This window comes from Quercus lobata, chromosome 12, assembly GCF_001633185.2.
Source record: "Quercus lobata isolate SW786 chromosome 12, ValleyOak3.0 Primary Assembly, whole genome shotgun sequence".
Taxonomy (NCBI): domain Eukaryota; kingdom Viridiplantae; phylum Streptophyta; class Magnoliopsida; order Fagales; family Fagaceae; genus Quercus; species Quercus lobata.
The window spans coordinates 1854346-1872429 of NC_044915.1; the positions used below are offsets into that span (position 1 = coordinate 1854346).

General features: G+C 39.5%; 1 protein-coding gene across 1 annotated transcript; it reads right to left on the minus strand.

The window, feature by feature from the left end:
- Positions 1–5112: 5112 nt before the first annotated feature.
- Positions 5113–6839, minus strand: LOC115971635. Its single transcript, XM_031091634.1, has 2 exons — positions 5756–6839; positions 5113–5688 (listed from the first exon to the last, which is right to left on the minus strand). The coding sequence occupies exons 1-2, from the start codon at positions 6149–6151 to the stop codon at positions 5113–5115; spliced, it is 972 nt and encodes a 323-aa protein (XP_030947494.1). The 5' UTR covers positions 6152–6839.
- Positions 6840–18084: the final 11245 nt, after the last annotated feature.

Genomic DNA, 18084 nt, shown 5'->3' on the forward strand with positions numbered 1-18084 from the left:
TGCTATGACCTCAAGCAGCAGATTGAGGCCCTTATCAGACAAGGAAAGCTGCAGAGATTCGTTAGCAAGGAGAGAGCGGATCCCCCCGCACAAGACCAGCACCCCCGACGGGACAATGAGCGACCGAGGCCTCCGATCGGGGATATCAGGATGATCGTAGGAGGAACGGCTGCCGCCGGGTCATCCAAGAAAGCCCGCAAGACCTATCTTCGGATGGTACAAAATGTTCAGCTGACGGGAGTCGTGCCGAAGATAGCACGGAGAGAAGGTCCCATAATCGGATTCTCAGAGGAAGACGCGCGACGCCTTCACCATCCACATGACGATGCGCTCGTCGTCAGCCTGCGTGTGGGGGACTACAACATGCACCGGGTGCTGGTCGACAATGGCAGTTCAGCGGATATTCTATACTATACAGCGTTCCAGCAGATGAGGATCGACAGAGAGCGGTTGATCCCAACCAACGCCCCGCTTGTTGGCTTCGGCGGGAGCCGGGTATTCCCATTAGGCGCAGTCACATTATCCGTCATTGTAGGCGATTACCCTCAACAAATAGCCAGGGACGTGACATTCTTGGTGGTCGATTGCTCATCAGCCTACAACGCTATCCTCGGGCGACCCACGCTCAACTCATGGAAGGCAGTAACTTCCACCTATCACCTAATGATCAAGTTCCCGACTGATTACGGAGTAGGCGAACTGCGCGGGAGTCAGATGGCCGCACGCGAATGCTACATAGCCATGATGGAAATGGAGGATCAGGTTCAGGCTTTAAGCATAGAAGAGCGCCGGACGGTAACAGAGCCGGTCGAGAAGTTGGAAGAGATACCCCTTGACAATTCCGATCCTAGTCGAACGACCAAAATTGGAACGCTCGCTAACACCACGATCCGTCAGGAGCTCATAACCTTCCTCAGACGCAATCAGGACGTATTCGCGTGGGATCATGAAGATATGCCGGGAATAGATCCTTCAGTCATGGTGCATAGGTTGAACGTATCGCCCGCCTTTCCACCTATCAGACAGAAGAAGAGAGTGTTTGCCCCCGAGCGAGACCGAGCCATAGCAGAAGAAGTCAGAAAGTTACGGGAAGCAAGTTTTATTAGAGAAGTATACTATCCCGACTGGTTAGCAAATGTGGTGATGGTCAAGAAGGCAAGCGGGAAATGGCGGATGTGCGTGGACTTCACCGATCTCAATAAGGCCTGCCCCAAGGATAGCTACCCCCTCCCGAGGGTCGATATCCTAGTAGACTCCACGGCTCAACACCAGCTGCTGAGCTTTATGGACGCCTTCTCGGGGTACAACCAAATCCGAATGCATGAAGCCGACCAAGAGAAAACGTCGTTCGTAACCAGCCAAGGCCTCTTCTGTTACAAGGTGATGCCCTTCGGCCTAAAAAACGCAGGCGCAACGTACCAGAGACTCATGAACAAAATGTTCGCGCAGCAGATTGGGAGGAATGTCCAAGTCTATGTGGACGACATGTTGGTGAAAAGCCGAAGGGAGGAAGATCATCTAGGAGATCTCAAAGAAACGTTCGACACACTTCGCTCCTACAATATGAAGCTCAATCCAGGAAAGTGTGCCTTTGGAGTAACGGCAGGAAAATTCTTAGGATTCATGGTGTCTCAGAGGGGCATTGAAGCAAATCCGGACAAGATCCAGGCCATCCTGGATATGGCACCACCAAGAAACGTGAAGGAGGTACAAAGCCTCAACGGAAAGATAGCGGCACTAAACAGGTTCGTGTCAAGGGCTACGGACAAGTGTTTACCCTTCTTCCGAACATTGAAGAAATCCTTCGAGTGGACTGACGAATGCCAGCAAGCGTTCGAAGAACTGAAGGCTTACCTTTCCTCCCCACCATTACTAAGCCCGTCGCAGCCAGGAGAGGAGCTTTTTCTCTATCTAGCCGTCTCCCCCGCGGCGGTTAGCGCAGCCTTGATCAGAGAAGAAGAGAAAGTGCAAAAGCCCGTGTACTACGCAAGCCGAGCGCTTCATGGGGCCGAAGAAAGATACCCGCCCATGGAAAAACTTGCCTTTGCATTGGTTACGGCAGCCCGCAAACTCAAGCCGTACTTCCAGGCCCATACGGTGAACGTCCTGACTGACAAGCCTTTAAGGCGAGCAATGAGCAGTCCCGAGGCCGCGGGACGATTGGCATTATGGGCCATAGAACTGAGCGAATTTGATATTCAATACCGCCCACGGACTGCCATCAAAGGACAGGTCGTCGCCGACTTTATAGCTGAGTTCACTCATGATGAAGACAAGGGGGCAGCAGAGTCCCCTCAATGGAGCATATATACGGACGGGTCATCTAACAGACAAGCCGCAGGGGCCGGCATTGTGCTATTATCGCCCGAAGGAGACACCATTGAATGTATGGTCCGTCTTGATTTCCCTGCCACTAACAATGAATCAGAGTATGAGGCTCTGATAGCAGGGCTCGACCTCGCCAAAGCAGCAGGAGCCGCGAGGGTAGTCATCTACTGCGATTCACAGGTCATCACTAACCAAATAAATGGAGACTATGAGTGCAAGGGCGAAAAGATGAAGAAGTACCTTGGTGAAGTAAAGGCGAGAGTGGATGACCTAGAAGCTAAAGTTGTCCAAATTCCTAGAGAAGAAAACGAGCGAGCCGACCGCCTCGCGAAAGCCGCCTCAGCAGAACAAATGGTCATCCCTGGTAATGTACTCTCCTTCATACAGCTTTCTCCGCTAATAAACCTCAGCAACATGCAGGAAATATGCTCCGACAGAAGCTGGGCGACGCCGTTAATTTCATACTTGAAAAACGGGGTCTTACCAGACGAGAAAGAAGCCGCAAGGAGACTCAAGGTCCAGGCAGCAAGGTTCGTCCTGATAAAAGACGTCCTTTACAAAAGAGGTTTCTCCCGACCATATTTAAGATGCTTGGATATGGAAGAAGCTGACTACGTCATGAGAGAGGTACATGAAGGAATCTGCGGAAATCACTCAGGGTCCAGATCGTTGATACACAAGCTTGTGCGGGCAGGGTACTATTGGCCCACCATGCAGAAGGACGCCGAAGCCTACGTCAGGGCCTGCGACAAGTGCCAAAGGTTCAGCAACATTATTAGGCAACCAACCGAAGAGCTGACCCCAATGACGGCCCCATGGCCGTTCGCACAATGGGGCTTAGATATTATGGGACCCTTCCCTACAGCAGCACGACAGCTAAAGTTCCTGGTGGTAGGCATCGACTATTTCACAAAATGGGTAGAAGCTGAAGCTTTGGCCACAATCACGGAGAAAAACGTACGAAGCTTTGTTTGGAGATGCATCATATGCAGATTTGGAATTCCTAGAGTCTTCGTCTCGGACAACGGACGGCAATTCGACAACGACCCCTTTCGAGATTTCTGCTCGCAACTAGGAATAAAGAACCACTATTCCTCCCCCGCCCACCCTCAAGCTAATGGCCAAGTTGAAGTAACGAACCGATCCTTGCTCAAGATTATCAAGACTCGGCTCGAGGGGGCAAAGGGTATATGGCCCGATGAATTGCCAAGCATATTATGGGCTTACAGGACGACAGCAAGGACACCCACAGGAGAAACACCATTCCGACTAACGTATGGAGGCGAAGCGGTCATTCCAGCAGAAGTTGGGCTCACAAGCTACAGGGTGCACAACCACGACGAAAACAAAAATGACGAGGCTATGCGGCTACAGTTGGACCTAATAGACGAAATCAGGGCAATAGCAGAACAAAGGCTCGCTCGGTACCAGGACCGTATGGCTAAACACTACAACTCTCGGGTTCGACACAGGGACTTCCAGGTTGGAGACCTTGTTCTTAGAAAGGTCATGGGCGCCGCTAGGGACCCTACCCAAGGGAAACTCGGCCCCAATTGGGAAGGACCCTACAGAGTTACGTCGTGGCAAAGGAAAGGCACATACCATCTAGAGACATTGGAAGGAAAGAAACTGCCGCACCCGTGGAACACCGAGCACCTACGAAGATACTACCAGTAGGAGCGACAGCACGAAGTTCAATTTTTTATTTTACATTCCAGCAAGACTTTAGTCTCACTCCTCAGAACTATCATTTACTTTAATCTTTTGCAACAATTCTTCTTTTTTAGCCCAAGGGGCTTGGTTTTTATTACTTTTATTTGAATGCATGGCAATAAGAGGAGTTTTTCGGAAATTACTAAAGTGTATTTTGTTTCTACGGTCTACTAACATACGGACCAAAAAGATGTCAAGGACATCAAAGCTAAGGCCGACGGTCCAGGAAATCTAAAAAGTCGACGGTCCCAAAGATGAAACAATCATCGTATGAACAAGGTCCTAAAAAACAAAGGACTAGTGAAGGTGTTAAATACACCAGGGCTTAAAAAGCTGACGGACCAAAAAGATGTCAAGGACATCAAGGCTAAGGCAGCCGGTCCGGGAAATCTAAAAAGCCGACGGTCCCAAGGATGAAACAATCATCGTATGGACAAGGTCCTAAAAAACAAAGGACTAGTGAAGGTGTTAAATACACCAGGGCTTAAAAAGCTGACGGACCAAAAAGGATGTCAAGGACATCAAGGCTAAGGCCGACGGTCCGGGAAATCTAAAAAGCCGACGGTCCAAAAGACGAAACAATCATCATATGGACGAGGTCCTAAAAAACAAAGGACTAATGAAGGTGATTAGATACACCAAAGGCTTAAAAAGCTGACGGGCCAAAAAGGATGTCAAAGACATCAAGGCTAAGGGACTAACGGAGGCTAAAAAGCTGACGATCAAATAGATGAAAATATTATCGTATGGACCAAGTCCTAGAACTAACGGACCTATAATACAGACGGTCCAATAGATGACGGTCTAACGAAAAAGTAAGACCCTACTTACAAACGTGGTTCTCAAACCAACAAAGCCCGTTCAAATGACAAAAAAAAAGGGGCTAAAAAATCGAAAGGTAACAATCTCGTCAAATAAATGGGACCATAAGAAATTAGAATCAACATACGTGTTCGAAGCAACGGATTCCAAGTGCCATAAAAAGGGGAAGATAGAGTTACAAGTAAAAAGCCCAATAAACGGAAGGGCATTTAAAAACATTGTTCAAAAATTACAATAGAAAAGCCAGGGTTAAGTGGCAGGAACATCCTTGGAGACCCTGTCAGCTTTATCCTTGGCAATTTGCGCCGCATCTGAAGACTCGGCAGGGATAGTGACGGCTGGCTGAGCCAAAATAACTCCGGCATCATTAAGCAAAGAGTCCAAACTAAAGGGTCCGTCACCTTTGTCAGCAACAGTTTCACGAGCAGGAGTCATCGGCACGGAGGCATCCATGGTAATTCCGGATAGATCCAACTCTGGATAAGCTGACGCTACCTGCTTCAGACAATCGTCGAAACCTGTGCCGTAATAATCAGCGCAGGAATCAATAAATGACTGGGTTGTCTTGAATTTTTGGACCGCGTCAGTCCCAGCCGTCTCTACTTGTGCACGTAAGGATGAAACCTCCTCCTCAAGCTTCTTCTGCTGACCCTCAGCCTCCCCCAACTTCTCCTTTACATCCTTCAGCTCTGAGTTTAAGAGACGGACGGCCTCCTTATATTGCGCTTGCTGATCCATCAGATTGGCGTTATGCCTCCTAACCCGAGAAACGACGCCTTCTTTGGCCACGCACCGGTCTTGAAGTGCTTTTACACGAACCAAGGCCTGAAGGAAGTAAACCGTCAGCCATAAAGCAAGGCAAACATTAAATTAATCAAAGTAAAAAGCATACCCGTGCTATGTCAAAGAAAGCTGACGCCCCCAGGTCTTCCGTCCCTAGCTGAGCACAAGGGTCCAGATCCGTCTGTTTTATGAGGGATTCTACCCCCTCAACAGCATAATCCTTGTGGGTCAGCAAGCAACGGGGTCCCTCAATGACGGGACCGGAAGAGGTCATCACTCCTTTCCCAGCACCGTGACCAGACTTGGGAGGCGACTTCGTGGAAGGCACATCCCCAGCACTGACAGCTACCTTCTTAGAAGGGGGATCGTCCTTTCCGTCAGCCTTCCTCTTAACTGAACTCTTCAAAGAGGAATGAGGGGTTGACGCTCCTTCTTTTCCCTTAGCTTTCTCCTCCTCCTTCTTACGGGCTGCAGCGGCCCTCACCCTTTGCTTCGCAGCTTCCATCTCTACACAAAATAAATTGACGGATCAGTAATAGCCGACGAAAGAAATAAACCGACGGGTCATGTAAGGCTTCGACTTACGTTTACGAGAAAATTCTTCCAACTTCCGAGCTTCAACCGTCGGCTCTGGACCCCCACAATACAAATGGAGAGTGTCTAGGGTGATTAAGTCCCTACACTTCCGTTGCTCAAGCGGTATGCCAAGTATCCGACGGATAAATTCCCTTTGTTCGTCAGATATCTCCGGGCGAGCGCTAGCTGAAATAAAAGGGAATAGACGGTGTTAAAGGAGACGGACTCAAGAAAACTCCCTGATAAATGAAAAGAGACGGTAAGAAGAAGGACAAGGGGGCAACCTGACTCCCTAATATAGGCCCAAGTGTTATCAAAATAACCGCCAGGCAGTGTATCCCACTCACCTGGACGGCACACCCAATCCGTCCCTTTAACAAAGAAAAATCTATTCTTCCAATTTCTATTGGAGTCTGGCATATCAAACACTAATCTTAAGCTCTTCTCACGTGGAGCAAAATGGTAGGTCCCCTTGGCAGATACTTTATGCTGGGGTCTGTAGCAATAAAAGAACTCGTCTAGCGAAAGCTGACGGTTCCCCCCACTCAAGCGACCCCAAAGGATCTCAGCACCAATAAAAATCCTCCAGGCATTCGGAGCAATTTGGCTGACGGACAATCCCAAGAAATCCGCTAGACGGTGTAAAGCCGTCAGTGGTAATCTAAGGCCAGCAGCGAACATGGCATCGTACATCCCCACATCAGCAGTCCTCCCTGTATAACACTTCTCATTTTTTCTAGGGAGACGGATAGGAATGTGGTCTGGGATTTGGAAACGGGTACGCAACTCGTTAAAAACTCTGTTGCTCATCTTTGGAAGGAATTTATTGACGGCCCACTCCTCCGGGAGGATGAAGGGACGGTTACCTCCAGAACTCCCTGAAGTTCCATCACAGGACTCGTCGTCACCTTCATCCTCATTTCCGTCACTACTAACCTCGTTACCCTCGTCCCTACTCCCGTCACTATCCGACTCCTCGTCGCCTTCATCCCCGTTCCCGTCAACACAAATTTCCTCGTCTCTCCTCTCGACCTCAACCTCACTTAACACTTTATCCCTAACTTCCTCAACTTGGCCTTCTACATCAATACTAAGGGACTGGGCTGACGTTTCCTTTCCTGACGATTCAGAAAAGCCGTCGGACTCTTGACCTGAGCCAAAGAATTCGTCGTAGCCCGCTCCATCGCGGACTGACGACTGATCACTCGACGCGTCACTCGACATCTGACTACCTACAAGTGACGGATATGCTCTAAGTTCCTAGACTGACTTTGTTTTTTCAGACAAAAATAAAAAAGGGAGAAAAAAGCGAAGAGAAGGAAAGAAGAACTTACAGGTGAAGCAGATCTTGAATGGATGGAACGACCTTGAAAGTGACGGTGTTGATAACAGCTGACGGATCAAATTGGAGGTAAGGGTGACGGATTCTCTCTTGAAAAACCAGCGAGGTTGAAATGATGAAATGAGTCAAGGGGCGTGGTATTTATACAGGAGAGAAAACGCACGGAAGACGAGGCGACGCCCGCGCCCAGAAACGAGGCCAACGACTGAATGCCACGTGACCTTGCATTTAATAGCTCGAAGATCGAGGAGTCGTTCATATTTGATTTTTCTCTAATCATCTTCTAACTCCACATGCTGACGGTCTTACTCGTCGAACATGTAGAGTAGGGGGCAACTGATGAGGATAAAAGGAGAGCTTAAACCACACGGACATAAAGCCGACGGATTAATACTTTTTCTTTGGGCGTAGTAGACGGTGCTTATGCTGACGGTCATAGGATCAGCTGACTCCGTGGTTGACGGCTCAAATGCTGACGGTATAACAAAGGTGACGGAGGAAAATTGAGGCTGACGGACCGGGCACAAGTTTACTTGCTTCCCACGCTAGATAATATTTAAAGGATCCCCATAAGGAAAAGATCCCGTAAAATACGCTCAAAAGGACTCCTATAAGGAAAGGACTTCTACTCCAAGGTAAAGAGGTCAACCTTCTACTAGTATAAAAGCCCAAGCATCCTCACAAACTGAGGTATGCATAATTTACCCTCTCTAGCACTCTAGAGCAGTGAGAATAGTTCTAACTTGACCTTCGGAGGGTGTTTGGCCGGTACCACACCGGTACTCTCTGCTAGGTTCTTCCTTTTCGTTGTGCAAGTGCCGTTTGATCGTACGAGGAACGTGTGACTCACTGGTGATACTATTTTCGACTTCATCACGTGTTATACAAAACTGTCACTTTTGCATTAGCAAAGAGAACTTCCATTAATACACGTTAGTTAGAACTAGTTATTTTAATTATATAGAGGCCTGATCGATGTTTTAAAAAAAAAAAAAAAATTCTAAGGTTGAGAGCTCTAGAACCTTACCCTAATTGATCGAATAATAGGATTGACATCATATACGTGCCATATTCCAACCAGATGACATATAATCGACATCACACTCGAGCAAGATACTAAATTCCAACCCACTTTTGATTATGTTCATTTTAAAAACCAAATAAACAAAGAATATTGCCGTAACATTCTGGGAATGTCTAGACATAACTAATATTTTTTCAAACTAGTTTTCTTGCAATATTGAAATACTACAAAAATATATTTTCAGATATTTCAAAAATAAATAGAAGAAGAAGATCGGCTTAGTCAAAATCTTGCATCATTGAATATATCCTCGGGTAACTCCCTCCAATTAATAACAGATATTTTTCAAACTAGTTTTCTTGCCGTCAAATACAAAGGATATTTGAGTAAAATTCGGATATAGTATTTAGGTGTAGTTCTTTAAGTTCTCATTTTAAGATTTTATTATGTGAATTTTTTCTCATAAGATAAAAATATATTTCTTAGTTAAATAACTACATGATTAAATCTTAAAAAGAAAACCTAAAAAACAATACCTAAAATTCTCTACTTAAATTTTGTCCAAAATATTTTCAGATATTTAAAAAATAAATAGAAAAGGACGATGGGCTTAGTCAAAGTCTTGCATCATTGAATATATCCTCTGTGGCTTAGTCAAAGTCTTGCATCATTGAATATATCCTCTGTGGCTTAGTCAAAGTCTTGCATCGTTGAATATATCCTCTGTCCGTCGCTGAAGCACAAGACAACTCCCCTTTTAATAACTATCTTGTGCATGTACAGGTAATATTGTAATATTTTATATAAATTTTTTTAAGAATATTATATATATATATTATAGCATATTTGAGAACCTCATGGAAATTAAACAATGTTTCAAAGTAGCAGATCCAAAAAGGTTACACTTGGCGTTATGAATTATTTCCCTATGGTAGTGGAGGTGGAAGAGTGATGGAGGAGAAAGAGGGAGTAGAGAGAATGTATACCAGTTTTTTATTATTTTAAAGATAAGTATGGAATGTCATAAATAAGGGATAATAAATGAGATCTTAATTATAATATAAGCATTAATGAGTGTATTTTTTTTACCGTTGGATCTACTTAAATCCAATGGTTTAAAAAAATGTGTAACTCTAAAGAGTTACATCATGTGTAACTTAAAGCAATGTTACACCACTCAATATTTTTTAATTGGATGCGAATATTGACAAATCCACTGTTAGATTACATTATCTTTGTATATTTTTTATGCTTGCAAAATTTCTAGGCGGTCAAAAATTAATATTCATGTCATCAATCAATTGTTAAAATTCAAATTTTTGTAATTTAAAATAATGCATAAAATATGAGTTTATGGATTAAATGGTAAATAGCATCCGATTGATATGAAAATTGGCATGCATATTAAGAAAATATAGAACATGTAATTCAACGATTGGATTTTCAAAATATTTGCATCAATAGAATCTCTAGAACCTTACCCTAATTGAATAATAGGATTGACATCATATACATGCCAAATTCCAACCAGATGACATATAATCGACATCACACTCGAGCAAGATACGTGCCATATTCCAACCCACTTTTCATTACGTTCATTTTAAAAACCAAATAAACAAAGAATGCCGTAACCTTGTGGCAGTGTCTAGACATAACCAATATTTTTTCAAACTCGTTTTCTTGCAATGAAATACAAAAAACATTTTCAGATATTAAAAAATAAATAGAAGAAGAAGAAGATCGGCCAGCTTAGTCAAAGTCTTGCGTCGTTTAAAATATCCTCGGTCCGTCGCTGAAGCACAGGGCAACTCCCCCCAGATAATAACAATGTGCTAGCGAAGAGACAAAGCAGCAATAAAGTGCAACAATTCAAACCAGAATTCAATGTCCTTAAGGAGGAAATCCTTACTTATATTGCCAAAAAATGTACTCCCTCTGTCTTGTTGGCCTTGTATTCCATTTGGGAGGCCATAAAATATTTTTCATTTGAAGAGTCAATCAACACAATTTTAAAAAAATTTCCAAACCTAACCTTTAATTTATTTGAAAAGTCATTTACGTACCCTTTTTCATTTGCTTTATTTGAGTTTAAATTATGGGTGGTATTGAAAATTCCTACCTTTTTATTAGAAAGACAATGCAAAGAATACGAACTCATAAAAACTCGAATCAAATATGTAAGCTAAACCAACATGGTCACAAAGCGAGTACATTACAGGTTATAAAAGAGACATAACAGCTTACCAAGAGTAATACATCCTCCTGCCACTATATTAACATAAGCCTGGACAAATGCTTTTGCACCCATATAATCAATATCACTGGAATCATCCTGAGGCATTTGACACTACATTGGACAATGATTCACCATAACCCTTCAATAATCATAAATTTGCATATTAATAAGCTAACAAAAACACACAAGTTATTTCCTAACTTATATTACTGAAATAACAATTTAATGTTTTTCAAAAAACATCTCAAATCATTTTCTTCCATTTTCAAATCAACCATATAAAAACTTTCTTATTTTTCAGCCCAAGAACAAGGGTATCAACAACCCAAAAATAACATCCATGTATTATAGATGCACTCTAACTTAAAAATAAAAAAAATAAAAAAAAGATATTATAGATGCACTTTCAAGTACTATTTACTCATCTTAATCATAGTTCATGAATTATAAATTGAAATTTATTTTCTCATACAACTAGGTGTAGATTCGAAATAGTATGCGACTTGTCAATGATGTCCCAGAAGCCTAAAGAAAGCACACACGATACTTTCTTTGATGAACACAGAAACTAAACTGTTAGCTTCGCACGTTTGGTAAATTGGAATCTACCAGAGAAAAGTTTGAAAAAAACTTTGCAATTTTATTAATAATAATCTACTCTGCCTTTAACAGTTACAAAGCATATAAATACTAAGAAAGTAAAACCCTAGAACGATTAGGGAACATTTGAAACCCTAATTCACACTAATTACAAGATTAGGTGACAAAATATCAAAATTAACCAAAAATGGCAAAATTGAGTTAAATGAAAAATCATAAACTACTGACCTTAAGGGTTATCCTAAAAAAATAGGACTTTATTCTGACTTTTGAGTAAAAATTTATTAAGGAAATGAAAATTACTATAAACAGCAAAATTGCAGTTAAATGAAAAATTATAAACTACTGACCTTAAGGATCGTCCTAAAAAAGTAGGACTTTAGTCTGACTTTTGAGTAAAAATTTATTAAGGAAACAAAAATTACTATAAACGGCAAAATTGCAGTTTTTGGGGCCTAAATAGAGGAATTCACCTATTTCAGGGGTACCTTGTAGCAAAGCAATGACTATTGCTCAAAAGACCGTTTCGCTTCAGCCTGTCAAATTTCATGCGATTCCAACTCCGAGACCCATGATTTTTACTAGTGCTTAATTATTTGCCTTGCACGATGATTTAAAGTGCGCGTGAGACTCCCGAAAGGTCATGACGGTCTGTTCTACATAAAACTAGACCTCTTATTTTGTACAAAAACTTGACACAAAGGTGTAATATTTTCATGTGAAATAAGCCTGACTTGTTTTTGCACGAAAGTTATCCCAATAATGTGTTGGGACCAAAATTGCACCAAGCTCGTTTTGCACCAAAACTCTGACATCTTATTTTGTATAAAAAGCTTGACATGAAAGATATCCCAAAGGTGTAGTATTTTCGTGCTAAATAAACCCTAGGGTGTTTTGAGACCAAAAGCCTTGCACCAAGTTCATTTTCGCACCAAAACTCCGACCTCTTATTTCATGCGAAAAGTTTGACCCGGAGGTGTGGTGTTTTCATGTGAAATAAGCCCGACTTGCTTTCAAATGAAAGCTATCCCGAGGCTGTTTTGGGCCCAAAAGCTTTGCACCAAGCCCATTTTCATGCCAAAACTCCAACCTCTTATTTCCTGCAAAAATCTTTACTCGAAAGTGTGGTATTATCGCACGAAAGCTATCCCCAAGGTGTGTTGGGCCCAAAAGCTTTGAACCAAACGCATTTTTTACACCAAAACTTCGACCACTTATTTTGAACGAAAAGCTTGATCATAATAATGTATGGTATTTTTGTGCAAAATAAGCTCTACTTATTTTTGCACGAAAGCTATCCCTTAGGCCATAAAATATTTTAATTATTGAAGTTGAAATTAAACGCCTAAAAAGTAAAAAACCCATTTCCTAAAATCAAATTGCTAACTCCTATTTCACTATACATGAGTGTTAGAGTTCCTTTTTTTGCCTTAATATAATGCACTATGCGGACATCCCTATACTCTTATTACATACGCTACCAAATTGGCTATCCACAAATTGTGTCCACTGGATATGTGAATTCGTAGATTAATGATGGGTCCAAATTATGGGGCAAAAATGGCCCATTACCATCAATTTTGGAAATAATTTGCTCAGAAACACTGTTTCCGAACTATATAGCAATCTACCACTTTTTCGGGCCTATAAGTCCCATAACAGGTTCAAGGGGCCCTATAGTGGCGTTTTTAAGCCCTATAGTGACGTTTTTGGGCCCTATAGCGGCGTTTTCCTGCAAAATTTTTTTGTAAGTCCCATAACAGTTTCAAGGGGCCCTATAGTGGCGTTTTTAAGCCCTATAGTGACGTTTTTGGGCCCTATAGCGGCGTTTTCCTGCAAAATTTTTTTTATAAGTCCCCATAACAGGTTCAAGGGGCCCTATAGTGGCGTTTTTTAAGCCCTATAGTGACGTTTTCGGGCCCTATAGCGGCGTTTTCGGAAAAAGTGGTATTTTCCTAATTATTTCCGAAACAGTGCTCTGTTGCTAAATATTTCAAAAATTAATGCTAATGGGCCATTTTTGCCCAAATTATGGTATACAACAGTGATGGTGGCTTATTAAGGCCCAACATCATAATGTAAGTAGTTTAGGGGCTGTTTGGGTTTTTTTTTTTTTTTTTTTTTTTTGTCATCACTCATCACTCTTTACTCAATTTTCGTCATTCTCATCATCACTCATCATCACTTAAAATACCCAATTTTTCCAATCCCACTCGTTTGGCACTCATCACTCAGTTCTGCGTTTACTTTTTGTTTCAAAAAAAAAAAAAAAAAACTGAAAAGTCAAGATATGCGCTGGACTTTGTTTCAAAAAAAAAATAAAAAACCGAAAAGTCAAACATTGCGGCTGAACAGTGAGAGTGTTGTGAGTTTAATTACGAAAATGTCATTGAAAACTGAGTTTTGGAAATTGAAAACACCTAAAATGTGTTTTCAGTTTCCATAACTCATCACTCAAAAATCAGAGAATTGAGTGATGGAAACAAAAATTGAAAACAAAAACTAAATGATTGAATCATCCATCACACCCAATAAATCAGCTTTAATCATGGATTCAAAATACACATTTGATAAGTAAAGTAACACCAAATTATGTTTACTTAATTGCCTCATGTACAATACGAGGGAAGCTATCCAGCATATGCATATCCTTGAGGTGTATGGCTGGCTACTAGCACTGTATGCACAAGCATCTATTCTAGCCGAGTAATTCTTAAGTATTCTCGGAGCATGGAGAATAATTATTCCTCCTCTCACATTCATGACGGAGTCCACTAATTAAATTCATGATGGGGTCTAATATAAATGTGAGAGGAGGAAGTACTATTTTACTATATTCCAAGAATACTTAAGAATTTTGCATTCTTACCAATGTATCAACCTTGGTAAAGATTACTACAATCTACTTCAGTAGAAATACAAATACTATCCCAACAAGCAATCTACTTCACGTCTCAGCTTCATGTCAAATAAGTCCCACAGTTTGAGAATACATTTGATAAGTAAATTATTTTCGATAATGAAATTTCGAATCTTCTTATATATATATATATATATATATATATATATATATTGCCCCATCTAAGTGCTGAATCTATAAAGGTCAAAAAGGAATTCAATCAAGAATTGAACTATGAATTCCACTATCTATATAATATAGATAGTGGAATTCATAGTTCAATTCTTGATTCGCAAGTCTAACATGACCTAGAAAAAAATCTTAAAAGAGACTCTTTAATTCTTTATGGATCTTAAGTAACGGCTAGTAGTGACCACGGCCACCACTTTTTCTAAGATCTAGATTCTTGGCCATTACTCAATTGTATTTGAACCAATGTTGTTAATTCTGTTTTTGTGACTATTTCAATTTATTCAACTGGTAAAATCTTTGATGGTTGTATAAGAGATTTAGGGTTTAATCTCTGCCTACACCAAAAACTAATTGATGTCTTGATCTGATGATAAAGAGCTATCATCAGGAGCGGACGCTATAGGTTGAAACTCTCTTAAAAAAAGAAGAAGTTTTCATCACATAGCGTTATAGTCTATCAAGTTTTTATTTTATTTTATTTATTTATTTATTTGAGAAACACACACACACATATATGGGGGAAGGGGGATTATACTATATCAAGTTATTAATTCAAAATCAATTAATATACATTTTTATAATTACATGATATGTAATATACAAAATTATATGAGTAAATTGGAAAATAAAAACATATTCTTAACAATAACAAAAACATGTCACATGTGAGTGAAGTAAACAAAAAAAAAAAAAAAACTTAGTAAAAAATAATAAAAAACCGCATGTAAGTAAAGTAACAAAAAAAGGGTTTACAAAACAATATAATGATTTGTTTACATACCAATGAAAATCACAATACTTGCAGAAATTTAATGGATCGAGTGGACTAAAACGTGCGGAATGGATTGAAATTTAAGACACGAAATAGAGGAGTGATTCAATCTGGTTCGCTAATTCAAATGGAATTTTTCAACCATTCCAGAAAGAACAAAACGATATTGATAACATTAATTTAAACTAAATCTGAAAAGAATGGGTTATTACTAATACTTCAATATAGTTGGTTGCTCTTGCTTTCTATGTTGTCTCATTTATTCTCTTTTTAACGTTCAGAAAACCAATCACTTCACACTTTTGGTGTAATGGTTACTTCGCAAATACAAATGCTTGTGGGGTAAGGAGTAAGGGACTGTAATTCAAGTCTTCAGAAATGAACTCCAAGCACATACATTTGGATTAGCTTAGAATATGATTTCTATTTAAGATATATAAAAATAAAATAAAAAACTTGAGAAAACCTCAATTCTCTCCTTAGCTTTTGTCATTATCATTTCGCTTTTTTATTGGGCTGAATATTTTACTCCATTATAACTTACTTCAGTAGCCCCTTAAGTAATTCACAAGAACCTTAGAAGTTTTCTAAACAATAGAATGTCACCTAATTTTATTTTTGTAGTGACTAATATGGCAAAATTATTTAATCTTGCAAATAAATCACATTATCCCCTCGTGTGTGTGTGTATATATATAAAGCCAATTGAGCTCTAATTTATATAATGTGTATTAATTCAATTTCTTAATTTTGGTGAAGGTATTTACTATTCATTGCAATAATTAAGGAGTTTGTTAATTTTATATTATAAATAACACCACATTCCTACATTCAATGAGAAATATTTCTTAAATATTCTTACAAGGCTTTTTTTAAGAGTTAAAAAAAATATAAGAATGGTCATCAATAATATTTGACTTACGTAGGAATTGAATTATGAATGTTTTTAATAAAAAAAAATATGTATTTAATTATATAATTTTAAATGTAATCATGCATATATATATATAACCGAAACCTCTAAAACTCTTACAATTTTCCACGTTAGCATTATTTAAAAACAAAAACAAAAATTCTGATTTTTTTTTCTAAAACCCGATAATACAAAAACCTAAATTCTAATTAAATATGATAATACATGAGCACGTTTAGGACTCCTTCCTCAATTTAAACTTTTCTAAAACCTGATAAAGATAAAACGTTCCTCTTCTCTACGCAAGCTATTATGTAGAAACGCAAACGCAAAAGCTTATTCTTCTCTCCTATTCTCATCGGTCGATTGAATCTCTCTTTTCGTACGGGTTTAGATGCAACCTAACTGCCTAAGCCGTTCTCTCAACCACTCTCAAAACCCTAAAACCCTAACCCTTTAATGCTCTCTATCAATGGCAAAGAGTGATCTAAGGACCACAGTCATGTCAAACTATCTCCCACCTTTAGTCCAGCCTCCCGCTATTGTCATAATATATGGGGTTGGGGAAATATTATTCTTGTGGTTGATTTGATGGTGTTTTTTTTAGTGAGGTTGCATTCAAGACCCTATTGTCGTGCCTTTTGTTTTTTTGGTTTGTTGTTAAAGTTTTTGAAATTATAAGTCTGCACTTAAATGCACATTTGTTTGTCTATTACTTGGACAAGTTGCGCATGAAATAATTATAGTTCAATCTAAATTCAGAAGTTGCCTATTATTGCATAGACATGTTTCCTTACCTTCAACTCAGATCTCATCAATCAAATTTTATGCTATTAATTAGCAATCAAAGTATGCTTTGCCATCACACAAAGAAAAGTAAATGAATATATCATCTGATAGTTCCAATGTTACACATGACGAATACGTGTTAATGATAGACTTGACTCCCTTATATAATCAAGGTTTCATTTAATTTTGTTGCTTTTTATTTAAAGGTGTAAAAATGTGTTGAAGAAGTTAATGATGGTCATTGCAATGGAATAGTTGCTTTCTCTCTATACTAATACACATATTCTTTACGTTGTTTCTATAGTAATCTATTCTTGGTTATCTTTTCGGCATGTAATACAATCTGTTAGATTTGGGAGAGCTTCAAACTATGGCTTGCACTACAGGAGGTTCACTCTTTTATCTCTCAAGGGAGTAATTGAATTCATGCTTGAGTAAAGCAAATGATGCAGAAATTTTTATTGCAATGCATGGAGACCAGAAATCAACAATGGACTGAAATTATAGAGCATGTACTATGGTCCATGGAGCATCTGTATGTTTCTCATTTTTAACGATTTTATGTGTAAAATTTTGACAATTTTTCATAGGAAATGTTTAATTACTTTCTTTATTTTACATTGGCGCCAATAGTTGAAATTAGACAAATATTTAATATCGCAACATTTATTGGATTATTGAATACTAATCTTTATTTAATTTTTTGTTTGATTGATATTTTCCAAGAAAACGTTAATGCTAAAACAAAAAGAACGTTAGTAATTTAATGTTTCATATCAAATTTTTAAAATTGGAATCTTAATGTGTAATCTAAGAGGTTACAAAATTTATATTTGTAAAATGTTCATATTAAATAATAGGGTAATGCTAACGAGTGTCCTAAGGACACTCATTAAGAATTACTGAAATGCCATTATATTAATGACAAACTGCCAAAATCTATGCAATAAAATGGTATGTGTCAGTTTGCCTAGAAGAAAACAAATCTTTTAAAATAAACCCAAAATGCCCTTCAGCTTTTTCAGTTTTCTCCATTTAATGTTCTACCCACGTAACCCAAGAAGTCATCCACACGTATACGTGTGGATTTTT

Excerpts from the sequence above, each read along its gene's own strand:
- LOC115971635 (XM_031091634.1), bottom strand. The coding sequence starts at position 6,151 with ATGGAAGCTGCGAAGCAAAGGGTGAGGGCCGCTGCAGCCCGTAAGAAG. Across the intron at positions 5,689-5,755 it reads CTTTCTTTGACATAGCACGG|GCCTTGGTTCGTGTAAAAGC; the intron begins GTATGCTTTTTA and ends TACTTCCTTCAG.